Raw genomic sequence first — 27,917 nt, 5'->3', positions numbered from 1 at the left:
TCACTACCTTCCCTTTCTGCTGACCTCTGAGTCTGTGAACTACCAAAGACATCTGACTATTGATGTCAAAAAGCATCTGATCTTCGATCACCTATCTCATCTCTCTGAACAGTTAAAGACATTGCTCCATTTATATGCTGGTCAGATCTCTGTACAGACCCACTAGGCTTACTGCAAGCTCAGGGATACTGAAAAATCCACTGTGCAGGCCCTTCAGCCTGTAAGGGGAGGCAGTACTGGAAATGGAAGCATGTGGAAAACGGTGATTCAGCCATAAAACATGGACAAGGCTGCACAGAAGCTCTGAATCAAAGGTAGCAAACACCGTTATTCACTGTCTATAAGACTGACTCTGTCCGTTTTTGGGGCTGCAACAGTTGGCTACAGCCCACCTCTCTGGTTAACCAAGAGCTCTGGAAAACTTACATCGCATCATCCCCTTTCCAAAAATACTTACTGGGTTTAGGGGTGGTGCAAAACCTGACAGGATTCAGAAGAGAAATTAAACCATTTCCTGTTCTCCAGATTAAAACAGAACACAGAAGGTGTATGTGGCAGGAAATAAAGAAAAATGAGGAAAAAACAACATCATTATTTGCAATAACGATTCTGCAATTTGCTTTCTAAAACTAGTTACACGTATTTTTGTCTTCTCCAAAATGGAATGCTAAGTCAGAACATCTACATACAGAACGTGAGAGCCAATTAGTTCCATGCCAAAATTTGAGAAGGGGTTTGGTTGAACTCACACAAAATCAGGACCAGAGTTAGAAATGAAACTTTGAAGTTCCTAGCTCTAAGTGCCTGACTTCAGGGTGCCAAACTTATCCTTTCAAACAGCAAAAGGGAGCGCAATAATTTGCATTTAGTCTGGGGTTTTGAGCTACACTGGATGATACCTGTAATAAAGTAGTAACCCAGAACAAAAAAACAATGCCACCTGAAGAAATGAACAAGATTGTTAGTGATTATATGCTTTCCTTTGGGTTTTTTAAAAGGATTGTTCATCTCTGTACTGTAAACCTAGTCGGCCAGATTTCTTTCTGAGATTTCAGTCAACAAATGTACTGCAGTGCATTTACTCTGATCTTCCTACTAGGATACCATGAAGTTTTTATCAGAACAGCAGCATTAACATCTCAGCAACAGTAACGCCATCTTTCAGGACACAGACACAACAAGTGCAGACAAACTACACTGAAAGAAGCAAATCCCACTGCTACATTTGTACAGGGAGACAACACTCTCCTCCACAAGTGCTTTATCTATCCCTTAGTTCTCCCCCTCTGAAACTAATTGCTGTGTTCAATTCACCATATTAAAATATTCAGTTACTTGTTACAGAATTAAAACATTTTCCACCATTCATTAAAAACAGCATATTCCCTATAAATGTTAGCCTGGCACAGTGCCTTTGGCTTAAGTTTTCTTCTGTGGTTGTCCTGCACACCACAGCATTACTTTGCCCAGGACATACAGCACTATTAGAGTTAGTGGGGATGGGCAAGGGGAAGGACTGGCTTCTGCTTGCTAAGCAAGTGAAGCCTCTGCTGCTGATTTTAAGTACAGAAAAGCTTATAGAGGAAGTTTCTCCCAAGGATCACCTCAGAGCGCACTGGATCATTTATTTTTCATCATTTGTGACAAGTTTAAATAAATCCAGATGCTTACCAACATTTTCAGGCACCTCCATTTCTTACAAAACAAGGATCTGAGGAAACTCCATAAGGTACAGTTCTGACAGTAAAAGGCTTCCATATAATGCTCATTTGTCAATCAAAACTAGGCATTCACTCAACTGATGTCTTTTACAACTGCTGCTTTAACCTGGACTATACAGAAGAAACTAGAAATGTGAAGAACCACATTCTGTATATAATTATGCCTGTGTTTGCTGTAAACTCAATATAAACCATCAGCAAACTGGAGTTATAGTTGCTTTGCACCACCAAGCAGCATGCAAGAGACTGACAGTGAATACGAGAGAATTCTGCTTAAGTGCAGAAATGCTGTACTGGTGAGGTTCTCTTTCCTCCTGTGGATTACGTCTTTTCTTCCTACTGTCATTTAAAAGAAATAACTGATAAATCTTAAGCACGTGGTAACAAATACCTGTTTGCTTCCTTAAATCCAAATCAAAAGCTGCCAACTTCCAGTGGCAGCTTGGAGATGGTTTAAAAAGCTGCGACTTTGTTGATGTTGGCTTCAGTTCTCAATTAACACTACGCTATTTTTTTTAAGTTAGATGCAGTTTCCTGTCAAACAGCACTTTAACCCACACATCTAATTTTACCTCACTGATGGTAAATCATGATGCAGTTAGCTGTTCTGCCTCCCTCAGTGAAAACACTTTTGGCCATATAAAATTATCCAAGCTAGGAAAACTCTTGCTGCTTCATCATGTTTCTATAGTCTGACATCAAACCACTCATAAATGCTTGTAGAAAGCATGGCAGAAGCTCTGCACACACTAGAAAAACACGTACTGATGAAAAGACTCATCCAATACACTGACACACTACTTCAACATCTCTTGTCCAGACTTCATCTCTGGAGCATGGCATTAGGTGACTGAGTTTGTTCTGCCTTTGTAAACTCCTTTAATTTATTTTCTTCCATTTTGTTAGACTTAATGAAAGCAGATGAAGCCAAATTCAGATAATAATGGTTAGTAACTATAAAACACAGGAAATTCCACATGAAGTGCACAATTATGCCCATTTCACCTTACATTTCCTATGATATAAAAGCATATGTTTATCTAGCAAGTCTTACCTCCAGAAGTCCATCTTCTGGTAGATCTGTGCAGTGGACAGCATTCCGAATCTTGTTCTTCCCAAAGACAGCACGTAGAGTTCCAGGTCGGAGATGACGAGCTATTTCCTATTAAACACAAGAAAATCAAAAGGCCTTGTGAACTACATGGTGCTGTAGAAACTTATAATGCAAAACATTACTGTGATATACTAGCACACGTGGTGCACCAGAAAAGAAAACAAGGAGGGTAATTTCAGCTTGAACCACACAGAAACAAATGCTGACAAGTCAAGATAAAAAATTATGAAAACTGTCCACTTGAAACTGAGCCAACTGAGCCAGGTTAGTTGGAATGAAGGATTCTCCACATTACAGATACTCCTTCCTAGCATTTGTAATATTATAATTAACTTGTGTTAACAATTTTACAGCTTCCAAGCACAGAATGTGCTAGTACTTAGTGAGCAGACACCACCAGCACAGAGTCTGTAGACTGCCTCCACAAGCAATGTCTCTTCTTCAGAACCTGATATTGGGGACAATGAACTACTGAGCAGTGCTTCAGCCATCCAATGCTGCTGTGCTTCTGTGACCCTGTGACTACCACCAGTATGGTTTTCAACTAAGGAAAGATGTTGTCTTTGGTTTGATCCTTCTCAGTATCACCCCAGACTCTTTGCATCTCTGTGTTCTCACTGTTCTTTGTATTTGACATTTCAACTCTCTTTCTTTATCTATAATATCAAGCTTCTCCTTGGCCTTCAAGAGTACGTTTGATTACTATAGCAGATACCACTCAGATCTCAAGACAACAATCCTCTCCCATCTCTGCTATGGTGAATTTCTCACCTTGTACCTCACAGGACAGCCTCTGTTGGCTTTTACCAAGCTCTATCACCTTGCAAACTTACCTTTTGACCCTTTTCCTATTCCAACCATGCCAAACCTTGTTGATCTGTCCTCCTAGCATATTAAAATGTCATCACTTTGAAAGTGGATAGCATAGTTTTACTGTGCCCCTCCTAGGTGTTTGCTTTGCTGTCACAGCTGATTATTCCTGACCCCACAGCCAAATCACCAGACTGGGTTGTCCAAGCATTCCTTAACCTTTTGTGTCAAGGTGGTTTGAAGCAACTTGGGTAACGGCTCCTGGCTGACCTGGACATCTGTGCACAGGTACAGATGAGAGCCACCTGCTTGATGCATACTTGCTTTTGGGAAGGCAGCTGAATGATTCCCACAAGAACTCAGAAGAGTGTATCTGCCAGCACTCTTCAGCCACTTTTCCAGCTTCTTTCATTTGCTACATCTCATCACAAAACTAAAACAACTGGACTTTCAGGGCAACATTTTCTCTTAACTCAGCAAGCCCCAGCTATTTTCCTGTAATAATAATTGATAACTGTAGTAATCTATTACCCAATAAATCTAGCTCCATTTACAATGCTGATCTGCTGCAGACCTATAAGACAAGCTGCTTTAACATGTGAAGTACGTCTAACATGGTAAAAGTTTCAGTTCTCCATTGCTACTACATATACATTACTGATCAACATCTTTAAATATGGATGCTGGGGATATTTCAGTAAGATATTCTTGACATCAAGCAGATTTTTCTTTAAAGGTTCAGAGTTTGATAACAAAAAGCCAACAAACAAATGAACAGAAACCCTCCTTATGCTCCTCACTAAAGCCCTGATATGAGAAATGGAAGTCACATAGCGGTTAACTATAGCTATGTAACACTTAATCACTTCCTTAAAACAACACTGCTGATTCCAGTAAGAACTTTCATGTCAGAAAGCTGGCAATAGGCTTGGGAATATCAGAAAAAAATGGCTGAGGCCAAGGAACCTTTGGAAATACTTTAGTAAAAGATAGCTTAGATCTCAAAAGCTAAACAGAACACGAAACACCTAACTTTATCTCCTATCTATCAAACTCCTTGGCTGAAACTATTCCCTCCACCCACAGATCCAAAAATGATGCTTCTTAAGAAACTTTCCCAAGTTTTTCCTCCTTTCTCACAAAACTCATTTTTGCTTCTTCCCCTCCCCTTTAAAAGCAGCAATGGCCATTTCATTTGCCCTTAGCTACCATTTCTTCTTCACGCCAGAAGACTGCTTTCATTCTTCACTTGGACTCATCTCACTCTCAGTAGGGCTGCTAAAGGCTCCCACTTTTGCAGTACATGACCCCCTCTTCTTCCTCCAGTTTTCCTACATGGAATATGACACCTTCTCCTGCCTCCTTGAAATTCGTGAACCTTCCTGCACAAACAGGGACTGATTCTGTCTGCCATGGGTTTAAATTAGAAGGAGACAAAGGCAGGTGCTGCAGCTACTTACATTGTTAGCACTTGATTAATAAGAATCTAAATAAACCTTTCCAGCCATCAGTTAATAAGCAGAACAAGAGGTAGGACATTCTCCATTTACAATTACATAGCCAGAAGAGGAAAACAAGAATCGATTCCAAAGTGTTATTAATCCATCTCTTACAACACCACTGAGAAACCTCCATGGAACAAAGTAACAGTAAAGGATAGGGATACGAACAGCCATATATGGCCCACATGCAGGTGTTTGTGTGTATGTATAGTTGGAAATCCTGGGAATGTTTCAGAGAGGTGGGAAGAAAGCTCCTTAAAGAATTTAGTCCTCATAGCACATCTTAATATACACTCTTCAGCTCTATGACAGGATGCTTGCTGAGCACTTTATTTATATCGCTTTATATGCAACAACGGAGAGACACAAATATAATAGTTGTGGGTTTTTTGTGGGTTTTGGTTTTTTTTCTTTTAACCATTTTTTATAAGCTTGCTGCTGAGCCTAGTTTTAGGAATATATTTTGCATTGTCACTTTCAAGAACTTCCTCAGAGGAACTAAGGCAATGGCTTCAAGTTGTGCCAACAGAAGTTTGGACTGGATGTCAGAAAGAATTTCTTTGTGGAGAGGGTGGTCAGGCATTGGAACAGGCTGCCTAGGGAAGTGGGGGAGTCACCATCCACGGAGGTATTTGAGATGTGTGGATGTGGTGCTTAGGGATACGGTTTAGCAGCAGACTTGTAGCGTTAGGTGAATGGTTAGACTTAGTAATCTTCACAGTCTTTTCTAACCTAAATGATGTTATGATTCTGTGAAAGTAGGATGATGGAGAAGAGCAACTACAGCTGCTCTACCATATGCCTAAGAGAGGAAGAACATGCATGTGTGCAAATGAGAATACTACAAACTCACTTCTCCCATGAAAGCTACACCATGTCTGTAGCAAACCAATCCATGCTAAGCTCCATCCTCTTGGATCTCATGCAGCAGGTTATTTCATCACACTTTACAGACTGGGCTTTGATCTATAGCCAGCCCTTGGAAGAGCCCTATCCTCTTACACAAGCTACAGACACCTGTATTTGATGTTTCTAACTTTGCCCTATGAAAATACTACTTGTATGGAAAACTTAGAATGTGATGAAATCTATTCCTATATAAGTGGAAGGAAAAAAATCACCATTGATATTGGTAGAGTAATATGTCAAAATCAGACTGAAAAATCATAAACATTCTTCATGAGCAAAACTCATGAACCACATTTCTTTCAAACAACTGATTTTTCATGTGCTGGACAGGAAGTCATTATTTGGAATGTTAAAGTATATTCCAGCCAAAACTGCAGATTTCAAGTAAATCGGCCTGATTTTTTTTTTAAAGCATCTACTTTATTTGGATGTCTGGAGGGGCAGAAAGGTCACTGCTCTTAAACATTTCTGCATGTTTTACTGTTGTTTAAATAGCATTCAAGCTAAAACCAAAGCTGCAGCCACTGGCTCAGTGTAGCAACCCTTTCCTCCTTCCTCACCAGGAAACCACACAAACTTCAGATGTACCAAAAGCACACACAGGAACTTTTATAGCCTAGAGCTGTGTTCCACTCAAACATCAATTGGAACAAAGCAACCTTGACAATCTGTTGCTAGTTCTCTTGAGTGAAGCGAAATAAGAGAGCTCGTGACCCATCCCTCACCTATTACAGTACGCCACCAGAACAGGTTCACTCTTCCACGTTTGCTTTCAGGAGAGCAGCTTTTAGAGGACTTCTTGTAACGCAAGAAACCCTGCACAGTCCCCTCTAAGCCTCAGCAAAGCATCCTGCTTGCCTTCAGCATTCCTCATTCATCACTCTTTCAAAAGGCTTTATGATGACCTGGTCTCTCACTCCATACTCAGGAAGCTTCCTTCTCTCCTTCTCCATGCTCAGCTACTGTCATGAAAGAGACGGCCTGTGAGGGGGCCATATGATTCAAAAGGCAGGAGCCAGAGCCAGGCAAATAATACAGGTGCTTTTCTCCTCCTACTGACAGCTATGCCTTTTTTCAAGAGAACAGAACTCACATTATCAAGGAATAAAGTAAATTTCAGTACTTGCAGTGGAATTTTATCTAACTTTACTCAACTGAAAGCTGATGGCAACTGAGCTTCCTCTGTACTGAGTGAAGGGTGATAAGCCCCTTCAGAAAGATTCCTTCGCAGCACAATTTGCAAGGCAGGTAGGATAACTGACTTCTCTTCCCATCAGTACAGCTTTTCAGTGGGCTTTCATCCGGGGAGACTTTAGCACCAGTCACACAGTGCAGGTTGCAGCAGGGAGCTGCACAGAACAGTCATTCTGACACAAAAATAAGAAAGCTGCTCAGCCTCTGCTATGCAAAATGCAATGCTAGACCAGCATTTCCTGTAATGGCTATTCAAGTGAAGAAGCACCAGAATAATACTGTTACAGTGGAAGCAACTTCAATCAATCAGTCTGATACATCCTTCTCAGAAGCTCTCATCCAATGGCAAAGGCTGTGCTGTCAAAATCACATCTATGATGACCTTAAGCATGGTATCACAAGGGCTAGTTTGCCTCAGCTTGCTTTGTATGCTTTCTTTGAAATCCATACTTCCTCCAAGCTCAAGCCAACCATTTTGACAAGGGTGTTTTCCCCATCACCACTTCAACTCTGACAGGGCTGACATTCCCCAGTTTCATACAGCGAGTCACCTTACACTCAACATCAGTCACAGCAGAACACATCTTCGTGCTTCTTCATCAGTCTAAGCACTGTTTAACAGACAAATGCACCACTGAGCCTTCTACCTACATTACCAAGGGAAGAACCTAAAGAAGATGGTACTGTCACCAATGTGAAGTCTTTAACTGAGTAAGAAACCATTTTGCCCTGAAAGCTGGGGCTCTTCTGTTGACACGTACTCCAGAGACTTTCTAAATACAAAACCAGGTCAATGTTAAAGAGAATGCAGAAGGTTTCCTTCCGCTTTCATTTTCTAAAGCTATCCAAAGCAGAAGTCTCTTGATGAGAGTGATACATTTTCTTGTCTTTGTCCACAGCAGCTGTAGCAAAGTCATATATATATAATCTTCTATCATCTGAGCACTGCACATATGACCTAGACATCCAAGCTGTCTTCTCCTGATTGATGATAAAATATTTACATTCCCGATCACTTATTGGATGTCATAATTAACTGAGTCAAGTCTGTGTGCACATAGTTATGTTTCTGAAGTAGCGTAGTTGTAAAGGTTTGTTCAGCAAACTCAATGATCAGATCCAGGCAATAGCATTTTCAGCTGCAATGTTGTAGAAAGTGCGTCAGAGACTTGTCTTCTGAAATCAAATAGTTTTGCAATGGTAACAGCAAGTAATCAAATCATAGTTTATTTTGTTACAAAAGCCCACGCCAGCTTGGGTAAAAAAAAAATCCATCTGCTCTTCTGTTTACTTTAAAGTCAGCCTACCTCTGAACTAAGAGCTCCGCGGCTCAGTATCTTCTGGAATTTTTGTTAGCAGCCTTAAAATTATGTTCTATACTCCAGTGTTGGCAGGTTTTTGTGAAGCTCACAAGTCTGCAGAAGTTGTTATACTGTCTGCTTCTCACCCTGCGTCCCCTTGAGGCACTTTCATTCTCTCCACTTCACTCCCACACACATTCCCTACGGTGCCTCCTCACTGGCAGCCCAAAGGTGCCACACCAACTCTCCACAGACTTCTCTGTGGGCAGTAAACATGGCACATTTGCCAGCCTGAGATTGCATTTTTGCTGGTCTTAGCACTACTGATTGATGTATGAGCAATTCTACTGATAACCGCCCTGCTCAAATTTATTTACTGTTGTATTTATGTGCATATCTGACACAGCTTATGGGCTTAATTTAGATAAGAGCATGAAGCCACACTTTGGCGTTAAGTGTATGCTAGAGCTGATGATGTTTTGAGGATAACTGACGTACCAAGTGTTAGTTGGCCACAAATTAGAAATAAAGATAAAATACCTACTTATCTTGCTTTACTACCGGGGTGGAATAACATATTACATGCATTACTCAACAAGCTGGAAAAAGCATTTAGCAACTAACTCCACAAGGCATCAGACAATATAGTATAACTGTAAACTGGTCTATTAGTTACTTTAAGCTTTGAAGATGAAACATTGGTCCTACTGATCCTTTTCCACCACCTTCAGTGCATCCATTTAATCCATTTATTAACGCTCGCGTAAAACAAGGACAAAAAAAAGAATACCAGGCTGCAGGGGATATTGTAGGATATTAATCCATGTTAGCAAAACACACAGAGAGTATCCAGTGAAAGTCACTATGAAACTGCAAGACATTTTTAGCCTGCAGATATCTTGGCTAAGAATAATTGCAAATTACTTCTTTTTTTTTTTTTTTTCTTCAGAAATTATAGAACAGAATATATAGACAGAACTTCACATTAACAAAAGCAGTCCAGATACCTGAACTTCACACTTTGCAAGTCAGAGAACACTGCTTCTAAACTCCTACCAAGATTTCCCAACTTGAACCCATCCACTTCAACAGAACGTGCAAACCCTTCTCACTCAAAGCTTAGCAACACAGTGATTTCCCTTCCACTCTGTGCCCTGGAGCCTCTCCTAGCCAACAGCCAGCTTTTCTTTGGAGGCTGCAGTTTCTTCCCACACAGTTGTGAACAGCCCTGTTCAGATGGAAGAATCACTTGTTATTTCGTGTAACAACTACATTCTCTAAAGCTCCTGCTGTGTTCAGGACTAGCTGTACTAGTGAGCGTTCCTAAACGTACCAAGACCAAGTTGCTGGTCTGAAAATCCTGCCATATGAACAGACACGAAGGAAAATATAAGGAAAATGGGATAGGAAGATCATCCCAATCCAGTTCCTCAACTATTCTCTCTCCTTGACTTAATGCTGCTTTAATCGCAGTGTAAGCACACTGTTCATATGTCACGGTCTGCAAAATCCAGATTGTGCCAGTCACCAAAGGGAAACAGAGAGCTACCATGGAAATATACCATTGCTCAATTGGAAGGGACCTTGAAAGATAACCTAGTCCAACTGTTAGATCAATTTAGGGCTAACTAAAAGTTAAAGCATGTCACTGAGAACATGATTCATAATGACTCTTAAACACTGACAGGCATGGGGTATCCACCACCTGTGTCGGAAGGTTCCTAGTGTTTGACCACCTTAAGAGTAAATAAATCTTTTCTGACTCTTCCCCCAGAGCAGCTCTGTGCTGTTCCTATCCTGCCATCAGTGACCAGGAGCAGAGCCCAGCACCTCCCTCTGCTTCTCCTCCTCAGGGACATGCAGAGAACAAGGGCCTCCTCTTCTCTAGACTGGGCAACCAGAGTGCCTTCAGCCTCTCCTCACAGGACATGCCTTCCAGCCCTGTTACCAGCTTGTGGCCCTTCAGTGAATGCTTTCAAGTACCTTAACATCCTTTTCATATGATGAAGCCCAAAATCTGCTTAGTATTCAAGGTGAGGCTGCACTAATGTTAAATATAGTGGCAGAATCACCTCTTTTGACTGGCTGGATGCACTGTGTTTAATGCATCTCAAAACTTGGTTTGTCCAGAAAGATGTTATGAGGGACAGTATCAAAAAGCTCACTAAGTTCCAGAAAGATTACATTCTGTGCCTTTCTTTCATCCTCAAAATGTTAAGGTCAAGCAGGTGTCCTTATCTTAGGAGATCAAGCCCACAGTGACAACATCTGATAAGTGTTACTGAAAAGAACAAAGCTGTTAAGATAACCTACTCTGTAACTTTTCTAAGGACTGAGGTTAGGCTAACAGAACTGTAACCTTTCCTGGGTCTTCCTCTGTGCCCTTCTTGTAGATCAGCATCCTCCATGGGCTTCCAAGGCCATTTAAATTGCTGGAAGGTTCAAACAATCAGAAAGATGAGGGCATGCAATGAGACATTTGTCCGAACTGCCTATAGAATGACTCTTCAGTGCTGGTGATCTATAGACACCCATGACAACATCTGCTTTGCCATCCATTCCCTTAATTCTCATCCAGAGGTTCTCTACTGAAACATCCCTAATAACAATGCCAGTACAACCTGAACTATCCCTTATGCACAGTGAAACACTTTTTGTTTGCCCTGCTCATCCCTCCTGAACAGCTTTTTCCAGCACTCCAGTCATGGGACTCCTTGCACTAAATCTCACTAATTTCCACGCCAGAGCTCTGGGAAAGGACCAGAGCTTCCAGTTCATACTATCTGTTCCTCCTACTGCACGAGTTGGTAAATAAGCATTTTAGATGTGCTCCTGAGCCCTCAGTACTCCCTGGAGCCACACAAGTGCTCTGTCTCCATCAATCCTAGTTCAAAGGCCTCTCAATTAGTCCTGCCAAATTACAAGCCAAGAAACACGGTCCCCATCGAGATGAACGGATTCTGTACCTAAATGATCCAAACCCTGGGGAGGCAGGCTTTTCAAAAAGGAGGGTCTGATCTACAGATGGAAGCCTCTGTTTCCTTCAGGAGGGAGTCACCTTTGCCTATAACTTGCTGTTGTTTCTTTGCAGCACTGTCCTGATATTGCACTTGCTACATGGGGTACATCTGACCTTGGTGGGAGAACATACATGGATTCCTCTTTTTCTGTCTTTTCACATCCCTTTCCTACCATACCCAGAGCCTCATGGCTATCCCACAAACTCCTGCTGGCAGGTCTTCCACCCAACCTCATTCTGCCCTTCTGACCAGTAGAACAGGTGCAGAGAAAGGGAAATCTTCTAGATAGAGCTATTCAAGAGAAGTCCCATGTGGACATCAGATACATGCCGTCACACTGTAAAGGAAAGAAGCTGCTAAAAATTCTGCTCAGGTGGCCCTGCAGTAGAACAGAAAGAATCAGCCTAAACCAAACAAACCAGCAAACAGAACCCTAAATTTCTCAGGTTCTCAGCACTTGAATTACTTAATTTATATCTAATTTTCTTAAATATCTTTTTTTGTTGTTGTTAATAACACCCAGAGACAATAAGATTGGTGCTATAAGACTGAAAACACTGACTGCAGCTGTTTTCAAAGCTGTCAGCAATTGCAGAGATGGGGATTAAAGAACAGCAATAAAAACAAGAGAATATCCATCATCACCAATCCAGACTATTTCTTTCTGTTACAGAAGGGAAGACTGAGACCACAGATTAATGTTCACCCAACTTTAAAACCATTGTAATGTAGCTCAAGCAGAATGTAATTTCAAATACATTCTGGTCACAGCACGTACATCTTGCATTATTTTAATGGCATACAAAGCACTTATAAAATTTCTGTCCATATGCACCTTGTTAAAATGTATAGTCTATGGATATGACCTGCCATCTACAAAGCCAACCTATCCATTTTAGTGGAAATCCACCTGAGAAACTGATATATCTCCTTCTAGCAGTGAAGAATCTCAATTTTGTGTATTCAAAGACCAATTTATCACCAAGAGTATATAAAATAAACTATGATCCACACTTCTTTTTCTGTTTGGTTATGATTAGCTCTGCCACCTATTTATTAACCAAGCAGAGCTTGAATAATCTGGGATAAGAGTTTGTACATACCTGGTCATCCTCTCCACCTGCCTATTCCAAGAGATCTTAATAAAAGACAAAAGTCATGGCCATCCAGGAATTGCCTGCTCATAAGTTGCTGGGTAAAGGACATGAAATCTTTTGGGACAGCTGCAGTCAACTCCATGACACACAAGCTCACACCATTATCATAGTTATATGGAAAAGTAAGGACACTGCTGCCTTTTTCTTGCATTTTTGTAACTTCCTTTATTGTAGGTTTTCAGCACACACCTCTGTGCATGGACTTTATACTGTATACTGCCTTATACAGGGCTCTGGAAAAAACCCTTGCAGCCTGGCAAAGTTCGAGCCTGGTATATTATTTTCTTACATTGTTATTTACTGGCGATAAAATTCATATTACTTCATAAATTAAAGTATATGTAACAGTAGTACAAAACTACTGTGTTCCAACCTTCAGTTAGGAAGAGTTCAAGGGAAGGACAAGCCTATCTACAGTCAACAAAAGCCTGAATTGGGCATGTAAGGCAAACGCTTTTAATCAATTCAAATCAAAGATTCTGCAAAAACACAAGGTCACTGTGACCAGGATGTATATCTGTTCTACACTAAGAAACCAGAGAAGGAAAAAAAAAATGTTGTTTGGTGCATAACAATAACATATTCTTTCCCAGACAGAGTGACGTCAGCATTTCCCATATCTTCTGAAAACACTGCTCCCTTTTTCCAAGAAAGTACTAAGGTCATATGTATTTCCACTTTCTTTTTACTTCAGTCCCTCTTTCCAGGGATTGGCTTCATATATTCAAAAATACTGCTGTTCAGTGTAGGAGAATGATTTGCTGCCTACTATAACCAAACACAACACAAGGGAAACAAAGACAACAACACCTTAGACTGAAACTAACCCAGAGCCAAGGATTCAAGGTGTTCAAGTTTTCAAGGAGGCTCTTACCTTGTGCTTTTGTGGACTGAATATTTCAACAAATCTATTCTCAAAACAGTAGGAGCTAAGGCAGAAACCATCACAGAGTATTTCAAAGGCAGAATTTAAAAAAAAGAGGAAAAAAATAAAAAAGAATGGCAATCACCAAAGAAGGTGGATCTCCCATGACTGCAAGAGAAGACTATAGAAGACTATAGCCTGTGAATTCTGATGACTAGATTTGCGTCTTACTGGCAAAGATTATATTCCAAAGGGGAAAGAATATTCTCATTTTTAGAATAAAGTATTTAAACCCTTCCACTGGCAAGGTAAATCACATTTTAACCCTGTCTAGATGGGAAAAACAAGCCCTGGAGATAGAATCCCATAGGTCACCTTTGATCAGCCTGCCTGTGGTAAAAGCACATTGTGTATCTGTTGGCATCAGGCTGGTGCCACACAATCATCTGGCATGTTAAAGGCCTACCTCTTTTTCTACAGTAGTGAGAAACAAAACATTTCTCCCTAATCCATCTAAAACACACAAGGAATGAGGGACAATTAAGATACAGTATTTTGAAAGAGCTATTAAACAAAAAAGCAAAGCAAGTAAATGCTAAATGAAACTAGGTATGACAAGCATTTTTAAAAAGTTAAAAAATATAATGCATGATCCATTTACATGACATGGGTAGCTCCAAAAACAATACCTCCTATTTATTTCCACAGAAATTACAACAGACACAAAAAGCATGAAACACTAACAGAATGAATTCTGTCTCTCAACATAGACACTGCCATCAGCTATGCATTTTTACCAGCGATGAACAAGAGCCTGCATGATAGACTCGTCAAAATCTGCACCAGTGGAGATGACCCACTGCATCACAGCTGCTGTGACAGCATCACTGCTAGGAAAATGTTGCCCACACAGTCAGCTCATCTTTCATCCCTCTTGTTAAAAAAAATCCGGATCCTAAAGGCTGAGTAGACAAACGTATATAACTCACAGCATTTGTAAGAATCCTGTCTTTCTTCATCACAGAAGCTTAAAATACCTTATTTTTAATAACACCCACCTATTACTTTGAGACATACACAGACTGAGTGCAAAGGGAGCCTTTACAATCCCTAAGACAATTTTTAAGGCTTCCTTCACAATTATTGATGGATGCAATTAGTCTTTGTGATTTCAGATCAGTCTGAATGTCTTTACCTGTGAAGCATCTACAGAGCTGAACAGCAAATAAAAGTAAATATTCTAAGTACAGTTTAATTCTTTATAAAATGATTAGGGCTAAAATATGTTGTAAGGAAAAGTCTAGAAAACCAAGTTTCAGCATTCCTTGGCATGTTACACATACTAGGGCATAGCTAGGAAGTCTCTGTGGCTACACAGTAAGTCAGTGAAGATGGAACTAAACCTAGCAAGGGATTCTACAGGTATGTCAGTCAGAAGAGACCGGCCAAAGAGAGCATACCTCCTCTGCTAAGTGGAAAAGGAGGACTAGCTACAACAAATACAGAGAAGGATGAGATCCTCAGTGAGTTCTTTGCCTCAGTCTTCACCAGCAGTTAGGATTCTTGCATCCCTGAACCTGAAACTCTAGGTGGGAACTGGGGGAGCAAACTCCACCTCACTGTAAGGGCAGAGCAAGTCTGAAACAGATTCATGAGACTGAATGCATGCAAGTCCATGGGACCAGATGACATGCATCCCAGGGTCCTAAGGGAGACGGCTGATGAAACTGCTAAGTCTCTCTCCATGTTTGGAAAGTAATAGCTGTTAGGCAAAGTCCCTGGGGACTGGGAAGTGGGAAACGTCACTGCCATTGACAAGAAAGGGATGAAGGAGGACCCAGGGAACTACAGGCTGGTTACCCTTACCTCTGTGCCCAGGAAGACCAAGGAACAAATCCTCCTGAAAGACATGTTAAGGCACATGCAGGACAAGCAGGTGATCTGAGACAGCCAGCACGGCTTCACCAAGGGAAGGTTGTGCCTGACCAATCTGGTGGCCTTCTATGATGGAGCGACAGCATCACTGAACAAAGGGAAGGCAAGTGATGTCATAATCTACCTGGACTTCAGCAAGTCCAGCAAGTCCATGTCAGCAAGCCTTTGACATGGTTCCCCACCACATCCTTATCTCTAAATTGGAAAGAAATGGATTTCAAGGATAGACTGTTCAGTGCACAAGGAATTTGTTGGAGTTTCGCAGCCAGAGGGTTGTGGTCAATGGATCTCTAACTAGGTGGAGGTGAGTAACAAGAGAGGCTGTGGATACCCCATCCCTGGAGGCATTTAAGGCCAGGTTGGATGGGCAGCCTGATCTGGTACTTGCTCTAGCAGCTGGCAACCCTGCCTGTGGCACAGGAGTTGGAATCTGATGATCCTTGAATTCCCTTCCAACTAAAGCCATTTAATGATTCTGTGAGATCAATAATCAGTGCTGTTAATGCCTCGTGGCACTTTTTTTTTTTCAGTCTCTGGTCTTATGTTCAGATTCCTCCTCTTGCTAAATACAAGCCTTTATTTCAGCCTGGGAACATGCACAAGGAGCCCAGAGCATAAGGGAAATGCAGCAATGCAGATGAGAACCCTGATGCTTCTAAAGCTGATGCTGATTTCTAGGAGGGCATACAGAACCTTTGATAAAATACTGGTAACTTCCAGCATCCAGAAATTTCCGTTAAGAAGGGGCCTTTGTTGACATGGGATGCTAAAACATCATAGCAATGGGCAGCAAAGGAAACTGAAAAAGAAAAAAAATTGCTATATAGGCTGGACAAACTTTGTTGACAACTAATAACAAAATACTACAGTAACCATAAACAAGATGCAAACGCACTCTACTTTCAGTTTTCTTCCAGAGGTCCCAGAACCTTCTATCCAGTAGATGCAAGCAGCAGACTCCCCCCTAGTCATACCTCTGTGGTGGTAGTGGGCTTGATATCAAACCAGGCAATACCTTTTATTATCTACTATTATCTATTTTATCAAATGACTGCAGTTTGTGATGACTAAAACTAAGTCCAATAACCTCAGATCTAGCATTTATTTAGGCAGAAAATGTCACACCGTTGACACTGTCAAGTCTGGTCGCTCTGGAGCATCAAATAAGGAGCAGCAGATAAAAGTTCTGTTCAAACTGTAACCTTGCCAACACAGCTCAGTCATGCTGGATTAAAGGCAGAGCTCAGTCTTGAAGACTTTCAGCACTTAGTCTCCTGATGATGACAGCCAATCACAACTAATAACAGTCATTTTCAAAATGTATCTATTAACTCATTGAGCATCAACATGCACCGACAAACTCCTTTTCCACATGACACTAAATGGTCATCATATGACAGTGACCTTTGGGCAATAATAAGTAACATTTAAAGCAGTATCTGAAAGCAGCAGTCTCTGTTACTGCTTCTAGTTTTCTGATTTCTGTTCTGATTTCCTCTCAAAGATGTATTTCAGCAAGGCTAAAGCACCTCCTCCTATCACAGGACATTCCGTTGCCTGTTAAAGATGACTTTGAGAAGTCAGTACACAATAAACAGAGCTCGGTCATCTCAAAACTGTAACCAGATTGTGCATCCTACAAACGTAAAACATATATACATGACAAAGCCAGGGGTCAGGGGGCTGGCAGACCTTTATGATGCCCATCCAGAAGCAAGAGGAACACATCAGGAAAACTCTGAACTCATAACTCTAAAATTTTTCATCAGATTCTTAATTCTCAGCCGCTCCTAGAGCTTCAAACATAGCTTTAAACAGAAGAACAAATATGACATTTATGTATCAGTATGGTTTTCCAGTAAAACCAGTGCAGACTCTGTCCATTTTAAACAAAGGAAAGCAAAGCACTACCACAGATGTGGGGTTTGACATCCACAGAGCCACAATGACAACAAGTCATAATACTTGGCAAATATCACATCATACACCAGTGTATGTGGCATATTCTAAAGCAGCAGTGACAGCTCATGGCTATAGTCACATTACAGCTATGGATCATTAGCGTACAGCAGCCTTAACACTACCATTCTTCTCGACAGAGTCTTAATAGGTCCCCTGCTCCCCCTGAAGGTAGAAGTCCCAAGTTTACTTTGAGCTATATGAACCAGCAGCATCAGCTCAGCCAAAGCACCACAGGAAAGATTCTCTCTCTGCAGCCTCTCAGTCAAAAAATTATCAACTAGCAGGCCTCAGCACTGTCTGTATCACATTTTCATTAGACCTGCAGAGTTTGATGGGGAAATTAAAAACCGAAAGGACAGAGTCAGATGACTGACCCTGGATAACATCTAAGCAATTCAATCATGCCTTTCCCATCGCAGGCTTAGACAGCAGGATATCGTAACTCGTATCGATCTGTTTGCTACTCTAGCTGATAATGGTCTGGCGCTGAATGAAAGATTTTATTATTATTACATGACTCAGACTCTCTGAGCAGGCAGTTTATGATACGAAAGTCTTCATCAGAGAATTAGATTAATAAACCCTATTTCTCTTGAGACACATTGTGTATTTGATTGTCAACACCCTGATTGAGGCTCACCAGGCTCCAAGGAGATCCACACTGAAACAGCTCTGAAGGTATTACCAGAACACACATACTTGACAGCTTGAAAATAACCTTTATGTTTCTTTATACTTTCCTCTGAACCCATTCTTATGTGCTGTAATTAAAAAATACTGTGATTCTAACACAATGGCTGAACATAAACATTTTTTAGCCTTGCACATAGATCATTTCCAGTGCTAGATATTCACAGGAGGGCTATGCAGATAAAAATCTTACAGCAACAATGCTTTTTGGCTCATACTGTTATCCCTGTTTAACTGATGTGATAACTGAGGCAGAAACATATTGAACCTTTTGTCCAAGGTCACACAGCGAGGTCAGGAATGGAGCTAAAGCAGACTCCCACTCTTCCAGTTCACTGCTTCGCTTTAAACCATCCAATCTCTCTTTCAGCTCTTTGTTACTGATGCAAAAATACTAAAGACTATTAATACGCTGTTACACTTCAAATTGCAAATCCCCACCGTAAAAAGAATGCAGGTTAGGATCAAAACCAAGTATACAAAAACCGCCCAGCGGACCCAACCCACCAGATGCAGAAATACTGCACTATATCCCATCGCATTAATAATGTTTCACAGTAGAAGGTACTTGAGTAACTTTTAGCGTACTGCCATTCCCAACTAAAAGGATAAGATTACTAAAAATTACAGCAGCTAATTCAAAACAAGATGATGTGAAATGAAAGCTGTATCTTCAGATCTAAGTATTAGCAAAAGGCTTTTGAGTGCTTCAGAGGTCAAAAAACCCACAAACACCAATCAGCTGAAACATCCATGTCACTGAACTCAAGTAGAATTCCCTGGACTGTTCATCCCACTATGAAGCTGAGGTTTTCAGTGCTAACCTTTGCTTCCTGATACACATGAGACAACAGATACCTAAAGACCCTTTGCTATTTGCAGCAGTCCCACCCTTCCCTGTTCTCAACTCAGTGTGGAATAATTTTTGGCATTTTTTGGATTAGGTGCACTGTGTTGCATTTACCCCCACCATGCACTATCATTTCTCAAGGGAAACATTAACTTCTTTTCTATTTAACTTTGGGTGCAATTAGCAACTCTTTTATTTCCAAGCAAGTGTGCACTGAAGTTCAAGTTAACTGACTTTTCAAGTCCTCCTATCAGCTTCCTAGATCAGCTACCTTTTTGTCATGCATTTTTTTCTCTCTCAATTTCAGAACAACACCATTAGAAACAGAGTGAGATAACAGCACCCAGTATGAAATATATAGTTTGATAATCTACTTAACAAGATTTAATAAGGTGGCATGATTTTGAAAAAGGGTTCAATCGATTCAGAAGCCATTGAAAATCTGTGGAACTCAGTCATTTCAGAAATCCCATTCCTACTCAGAACTCAAATATCTAAATAGAATCATTCCACTGCTCATAGGATCTTGGTATCTCACACCTCCTTACTTTTGGGTCTTAGGAGAGACTGCGGCTTCCTTGAGAAGCTAAAGACCAGTGTGGAATTCTGAGACCTTTGTTTTGAACAGCACGTGATCAGTCTGAGGTGTGGTTGCATAAATGGCTAACTAGAGGCCTGCAACCAGAAAACAAGACAGCCACCATAGCTGATCTGAGAGTACAGAGAGGCCCCAGTTGAGGCCACCCTAAGCAGAAAAAAAATCTGGCTGTGCCACAGAAGATAAACATGATTAAAGATTCTGACAGATTGCCAAGAGTGTAATAGCCCAGACAGCCAGTCATCAGCGATGTGCCAGCGTAAAGTGAGAATGCAGGAAGCAGCAGGATCTGCAGCAGGATCTGCAGGAAAGCGTTTCTCATTGTCCATTCGCTACCCAACAGGGACACACACACCAAGACTGTGGCACTGATCCCTTCTATCAAGTCAGGGACAGTAATTTTGAGAGTCAGAACTACCAGCACAGCTCCTTACAGACATATACCTTTATCCAGCTCTCCTGATTTCATAGGTTAGTCATACTCTCCTACACAGAAGCTCAGAACAGTTTTTTTGTTAGTGGTCTTTCCCCAACCACCACCCAAGACATTTTAATAGAGTATTTAAAAGCTGTTTTATAATGAAGGATATTTTTGGCAGAGAGCCTTACTGACCTGTGGTGCTAACAAAATATTATCCAGTTGTAGAAAATAGCACAAAGTTCCATTTCATTTTTAGCATTGTAAACTTGCTATAAATTGCTGGCTTATTAAAATCTAATGCTCAAAATGGAACAAGTCCGATTCTTTTTTCAACCTTAGTCAGAGACTTGGACAAAAACTGAACCTATTTCTAATCTTGCTTTGATCTGGCAAAATATGGATCACATCTATTTGGATACCTTAATAAAAGAAGCATGCCCCAGTCATCTCCCTGAAAAATCAGGAACAGACTTAGAGGGCTGTCGACAATCCGATCCAATTGCAACACATGACTTGCCACAGAGTGCTTACTACATTTGCTACATATCTGACATATAATTCACAGCACACATGATTGAGAGCAAATCATTACGTAAGTCAAATTCCAGTTCCTTTACTAACTTTTAACAGGACTGTGCTTCGAAAGTAATCACTGTGTTCTAAATACCACCAAGTGGAAAATATTTAACAGGAGCCATAATGACTCAGATATATTCTGTACTATAGCTACAAACTATTTCTCACTTGTATTTCTAAGTAGGCTGTAAACATACCAGGACCTAGCATATATAAACAAATGAAAAAAGAATACAGATAGATCCAGAACTCCCAGTCATGATACATTATTTGCACAACACTTACATTTACTTTAACCACTAGAACATCAAGTACACAGTATCTTAATGGCCTCTCTATAATGGCCTTTTCCAACCTCAGTGAATTTATGATTCCATTATAACCTTGCTACATAATGTAACTCCACTATGGTTTCTGATACCTCTATTTGAGACAGATATTTTCACTGTAAGTTCATTCAGGAGTTTCACTGACTACACAGGTTATGAGTGACAAAAAGCTACTGAGAAACCTCAGCCACTTCTACCCCAAGGATAAGCCAGAAACACCATCTGAAGGGATACGCATTTCAGGCAAAAGATCACTCTTGAAAGCAGGCACAGTCACTACACACACTTTAAGAGCCAATTAGCTTGAAATTCTTATAGAAAACAGCATACAGAAATACTTAACACAGCTGCCTATCTTCCAAATATACATTAGTGCAACTGCTATGAAGCTGGTATCCAAAACTTGCAGGTTGTGCTCTGTTTACATGATGCTAACTGAGTAGAGGAACATTTGTAACATTCGTTGTGACCAAACAGAAGGGGAAAACAGGTTTGGATAATGCCTTTAGCTTATATTTCTCCTCAGATACGGAGAAATATATCCCAAACAAATTGCTCTACACTACCTGTATAAACCTTTGTGATTTCCAAACCCCCCACAATGGAAACTGTTAAGCTCACCCAGTCTGTAACTAAAGCATGAAATTATAACATCTAATGTGATATCATTGCCTCCATCTTGATACTTTATTTTGTGGAGTCTGTGTAGTATGTCAGTATTCATTATTTAACAAAAAATGGCAAACCCTTTGAGATAGCATTTATGCTTTTTTTTTAAGCTTGTCTCCAGACTGCTTAGGGTACCATGCGTATCCAATTATTTACCTCAAGAAATTAAAAATAAAAGCTGGAATAATTAGCGTAACAAACAGCTACAGTAAAATTTGCATTTTTTTGTTGCTTTACAAAACCACAGAAATTGATTCTCCTTTCCTAGTTTTGTCCTAGAACAATGCTACAGACTGCAGTGGACTAACAATTGCTGTACACTAGCATACAATCATAATAACTATTTGATCCAGGGCTCTCAAGACTTGTGTTAGAATACTTAGGAATATTTAACTGATCCAAACTCTAGCATTTCACTTCCATAATAATGTAATGCTCATGTGTTCTGAGGAAATACAACAGGTACATGGCAGTTATACCACACTGTGACATTTCAGTTCACATAAATTTCAATTCATAGAGACACTGCATCAATTTTTTTTAGCATTCCTTACTATTAAGCAAGTACTTACAGGGTCAGAAGGACCACAGAAGTTTCTGAACACATTTGGAGGTTCAGGCTGTATAATCTCCATTGCTATGCAAGGGCCAGAGCACAACACTGTAACCATCTCCTGGAAGAGAAAAAAAAGACCAAAACAAATCTGAGTTTTGAGCACAATGGCAGGTTGCATTCCTTCCCAAAACGTGACCCGAACATACCAGATAGGAAAGCAAAGATGTGAAGCAGTGATATCATTAGTATTCATATATATGTATGTTTTACATTTTGCAACTTAGTTTACATGGTGGAGCTGGAGATAAGTTGAATATTCAGCTTCTCTGGGATATTGAACAACATACAACAGTAACCACAATACTTTAAATTCTCTTACAGGTACATTCTTACTAATCTTGACTTGGATTTCACCGAAGTATCTCATAACTTGTCAGTCTAAACTGAATCAATGCAACAGACTTTGCTAGGCCTAAGTCTGAAAAATGGCACCATGCTGAACAAGTTCCACAGACAAAGACGTGTTAACATTCCCTATAGGAAGCACAGGACACAGCCTATACTTCTTTCCAAATAAGCACCTATTTGATGGCTTAAAGTCAAGAAAACATCTCTCGGGCTTCTGGTTCTGTCATTTCTTCATGTATTGTGGAAGCTGAAACACACAGGACAGCAGAATCAGGAATTTAAATTGAAAGCAGTATGTGGCACATCATTTTAGGAAAAAAATCCTTGATCTGGCAGCATTTTTGTGTGTTGTTACCACAATCTGGGTCACACTGAAATAAACCTTTTCGCTGGAGCCTCCTGAAGTGTTAAGAGACATCAAGTCCTCAGTAGGTGATAAATACAGGTTTTAGTTTCTGTAATCTTTAAGAGTCTCCAGGCATTAGTGTCAATTTGGAGTTTGTCAATTAGAGGCATAGATTTCAGAAGCAGAAATATGCTACTTTAATGCTGCAGTCTAAACTCATTCAAAAAAACAAAAACACATGCCTTTATAATTGTATTCTTATCCAGAAATTTGGGCAGTCAAGTACTGAACTTGTGTGCCCCAGTGGCACAGTGGTAGAAGTGCCGCTTTGCAACACCAGGGCCCGGGTTCGAATCCCCTATGACGCAAGTGGTAGAAGTGCCTCTCTGCTACACAGGAGGCTCGAATCCTGGGGGTTGGACTCGATGATCTCTAAGGTCCCTTCCAACCTGCACGAGACTGATACTATGATGATGAAATAAGGGCATCTAAAAGAGCCAAAGGCAGTGAGGAAAGAGAAAAAAACAAAACATTCACAAGAAATCAGAGAGAACAGGGAATAATGCACAAGGTGCTGCAATCAAGCTCACCAACTCTGCACAGGTCAAGGTTGAGCTACAGCAGAGAACAAGAGCATCAAGAGCATGCAAAAAAGCAGTAGGAAAAGAATGAAGTCCACTTCTGTGTTTTAGGAAGTACGATGGAAATGAAATACTCAAAAGACTCCAAGTCAAGCAACACTGTTCCAAAGAGTCGCTATCTTTGTAATAAATATCACGTTAAGAGCACATGATTCATTTTAGCACTCTGAAGTGAACAGAATTTTAGCCTAGTGCCTCTACCATCAACCTGCTCCTATCAACTGTAGGTAGAAATATTTCTGACAGCATGTGAGTAGAGTGCAGGCTAGTTTCACACTTTACAACAAAATAATAAGTATTTCCCTTCCAAGAATGGCCTCATCACCAATGGCCTTTCTGTTAACAACAGGACAAAGAACAATATATGTGTTCTTGTTAAAAAGCAGTAAATTTTCATAGTCACTACTTTGCATAACCTCACTGAATTCTGTCATTTATAAAACTGTTACTAGGAAATCAAAGGAAAAACGGGCCTTCTTCACATCAGTTGAATCAACCGAATTTGTCTCCATAAATTGTGGTTTTCTTTATGCTTCACTTCTCTACTGTTTCTGTATCAGCACTGACATCCCACCAATGAGGGTAAGTGGCATGAACAAAGTTACTGCTGACTGCTTCATTACAACACAACACTCAAAACCAAAGTCCAGTTGCCATCAACTACAGCAGAGAAGGAGATGAGAACGCAGTAGACAAGCTTGGTATGGTTTTCACATCCTCACCAAGTAAAGAGCTTAATCTAAATAGAAGTCGCCCTTTCTCTCTTTGGCAGAACTTGCAATTAGAGCTAAATTAATTTTTCTTCTGCAAATGATTTATTCATCAGATAACATTTCTTGTGGTCAACCAAGCCCATTCTTGGAACTGGATGAAGTTCGAGCATTTTTGATTAATAAGGTGCATTTAGAGCTAGCAGAAAACAATCTGCCTCCATTTTCCCATTTCCTAGTCCTGCTACAGCAGGAAACACAAAATAAAACAGCACAAAAACTAATCATCAGTATACAAAATGTTATGTAGGACCTATTGATTAGAGGAGATATCAAACCTTTTTTTCTTCTTTCAATTCAGCAACTGTTCTATTTCACAGATACATGTTCTGTGTACAATGTGCCAATCCTTTATCTGGCTACAAAGGCTTAACTAGAAGAAATGGGAGTAAGTTTTCTGAAGAAGACTTATCATCCTTAAGTATCTTCCGCTTCTGCACTGAGTTATTTTAAAACGATAAATAAAATTCAGATCAAAACAGACTGTTCTGAGTCACAGATATAAGAGGTCATGTTCTTTATTCAAGTCCTTATTTCAAAATGTATTTCTTCCCACTTGGCCTGCACTGACAGTATCTACTGCTGTTCCCATATGCGTCTTTTCTGGATGTCTTTAACACCACGATCAGCTTTCCCACATTATCCTGTTTCACAAGCTGAGTACATGAAGATATCCCATTAATTTCAACTGAGTGCGTCAAGCACATATGGCTTTCAGGACAGAGCCCCAGATTCTCACTTGAAACCCCATCTGAAACAGATTTCTCTATTTCCTTATCCAGTTTAAATGTCACCTTCCTTTCTGAGCAACTTTTCAATCACAGTATATAACCTTCGCCACTGATCTGAGGGTCAGCGTATATACCAAACAGCAGAAAATGATAGAGAATATCCAATTTGCTTCAATTTGTGTTTTTGTAATACCAGAGAATTCTCTGGGTCTTGAAACACCAGTCAAGCACTACCATGTTCGAGTTCTGCAACTCACCTCCAGGTCTGTCTGTCCGGTCTTATATGGGTTCCTGACACAAAGAATGTTAGTAGAGGAAATTTTGAAGTATTCCTTAATCTGACAATGTACAGACCGTGTCCCTAAACTATTTTAAGACGAATCTATAAACCCAGTGAACTCAACCACCTCCATGGGGAGCATATTCCAGTGTTTAGCTACCCTTTCTGTAAAGATGCATATACTTACAATGTAAAGATGTAACCGCTTCCTTGTTTAATCATGTTTTATTTACAAATAGAAACTTCAAATTTACGCTTACCATGTATTCAGCAACAACACCTTTGTAAATCTCATAAAATTCTTCTGCATTTGCACGCTCCATATTGAACTAAGAAAATAAAAAATGTTAGTCATTTGCATTTAATGGAAAAAAAAACAGATGCCCCTTCTTAACCAGCAAGAATTCAGAATGCAATTTAAGTTTCACACAGTAAAAGGAATTGGTTTACAACTGTAACATTTTTATCATACTTTGAGCCAATGGTGCCACATGCAAAAGAGCATAGAGCACCTTCTTCTACCTTACACAGCAGTAGACAATGTACTTCATTTGTAATGTTGGCTAATACCACTACGATATACAAGAGGATCTGTTTGTTGCATAGGAAAGTGAAGGAACTGTTCTTCATTTCTAGAGGGTATCTGAGTCGCAAGGAGATTTCAGATCTTATTACTTTCAGAAAGCACAAAAGGCAGTTCCTAAAGGGCTACTTTCAGGAATCATCTCTGTGCCAATTTCCTTTAAATTCTGCTGGTGATGAGGATGCCAATCCTTGAAGTATCTTCAAAAACTCTCCCATAAATTCACACTAACTCACTAACTATAAATTTAAAGACTTGAAGAATGTTAACAATCTTTTTCCTAATCCTAACTAGTACAGTTTTCAGAAGATATCTTCAGTTGTTCCAGAAGGCATCAAAATCATTATTCCCCTTCCAGCCATGTGAAACTGAGAGACAGAGAGATAAAGTCTCTTGGCTCATGGTAAACAGCAAGGGAAAACAGATTAGCTGATCAAACAATAAAATACAAATATAACAAAGGCAGTGCTGATCCCAAAACGTAACTACACAGTCTGCACAAGGGGTTTGTATTGCAGGAAGACACCTCTGCATTGCTGTGAAGCACATAAAGCGTATCTCCAGCCTCTGTGTGTCAAAGAGATAAAGAAAAATGAAAACCTACCATCTGTAAAGCTGAGATCTGAAATCCTTCATTGACGATGGCTTTTATAATCTTTCCAGCTAGTCCTGAGAAAACATACAAAGTACAGTACTCAACAGAATTTACAGTTGAAAAGTATCGCGCTGCCTTAACACTTAAAATCCAATGTCTGTGTAATGCTGTGAAAGAAGCAGGGGGCAGAACTCCCTGTCTAAATACTCTACGTTTATATTTATGAACTTATAATATGTTTATTCTTTACCTAAAATGATGCAGTGACAATTTTGAACAACTAAGTTCCATTCAGCTGCTGAAAAATGATTATGTTCTATCCAAAAAGGTCACTGGTGAAGTCTTTGCTTTCCTAAAATCAACTGCAGAACAGCCAGTAACTTCAACATCAAGATTTATATTTGTAATGAAGTTCCAATGCCAATATTTATAATTTAAACAGTAATCAATTCAGGACATAGGTTACCTATATTGCAGCCTTTACAGTGTTCACCAGAGATGAGACCAACACTGAAACAATGCAGGATGATAATAAATATCAGCACAGAAGTTCATGTCACTATGTGCAAAGCATGTTAGAGAAAAATAGCCCACTGCTTCTGATGTTCTAACTCACAAATAGGTTTCTGCTGATCATGTTATTTTATTCTATCAAAGTATGCTCAAAGACTGAACGACATTGAAAAAAACAAAATATTAATGTAGGAGAACAAGAACCACTGATTTTCCACTGAATGAGCATTTTAGATTGCCTGCACTTATAAGACTGTGCCATTTGAAAGACCGAGGCAGCCAAGCACAGTACTCTATTATTTGAGAACTGCAGAGCGTCCATGTTTTTATAGAACAAAACTGTCTGCCCTCTAGTACAAACTGTGAGCAAATACAAATTTCTGGATATTGATTCAGAGCAGAATGAGCCACAGAAGAATATTCTGTAATAAATTACAACAGCAAGATTTGACCCTTAATCATTGAATCCTTTTTTTAACTAGTCCTTAAACCGAAAGGTTTTTGTTTGTTTGTTTTTTTTGTAACACCATATAAATTCAGTAAATGAAAATAAACTAAAGCTGACATCTAAGTTCCAGCACATGCTAGACTTGACTCGTACACGGTCTGCTAATACCCTGCTAATATTTCAAAAATAATCACTATACTGCTAAAGAAAAAGCCTGAGATCTGAATGCGTATTCAGTGCATGCAGCTCTTGGGGCTTTCAGAACAAGTGGAGGTGAGTGCAACTTCTATTGTCAAAATGCACCATTACATCATGGCTCACTTGCACTGATAAAGTTTCCTTCTAACTCTCATGTAAAGCTGTTTTTCAAAGGAAGTTTTTAAAAAAATTGCAAAATGAAGAGACTCTCAGAGTCTAACACAA

At 40.0% G+C, this 27,917-nt stretch overlaps 1 protein-coding gene across 6 annotated transcripts in view; it reads right to left on the bottom strand.

Annotated features, from left to right (window-relative positions):
* NME7 (NME/NM23 family member 7) overlaps nt 1–27,917 on the bottom strand; it is a 140,699-nt gene that overhangs the window by 73,623 nt on the left and 39,159 nt on the right. For all 6 annotated transcript variants that reach the window (XM_015875307.1, XM_015875316.1, XM_032447612.1 and 3 more), the window contains exons 8-11: nt 26,543–26,607; nt 25,616–25,684; nt 22,196–22,297; nt 2,776–2,883 (exon numbers count right to left, since the gene is read on the bottom strand). In XM_015875307.1, the coding sequence (XP_015730793.1) occupies nt 2,776–2,883; nt 22,196–22,297; nt 25,616–25,684; nt 26,543–26,607 (344 nt within the window). The remainder of the gene's footprint in view (nt 1–2,775; nt 2,884–22,195; nt 22,298–25,615; nt 25,685–26,542; nt 26,608–27,917) is intronic.

Source organism: Coturnix japonica, chromosome 1, assembly GCF_001577835.2.
Source record: "Coturnix japonica isolate 7356 chromosome 1, Coturnix japonica 2.1, whole genome shotgun sequence".
In the NCBI taxonomy this organism is placed as follows: Eukaryota; Metazoa; Chordata; class Aves; order Galliformes; family Phasianidae; genus Coturnix; species Coturnix japonica.
Note: the sequence above shows the minus strand (reverse complement) of the source record. Positions and strands in the feature narration are given on the sequence as shown.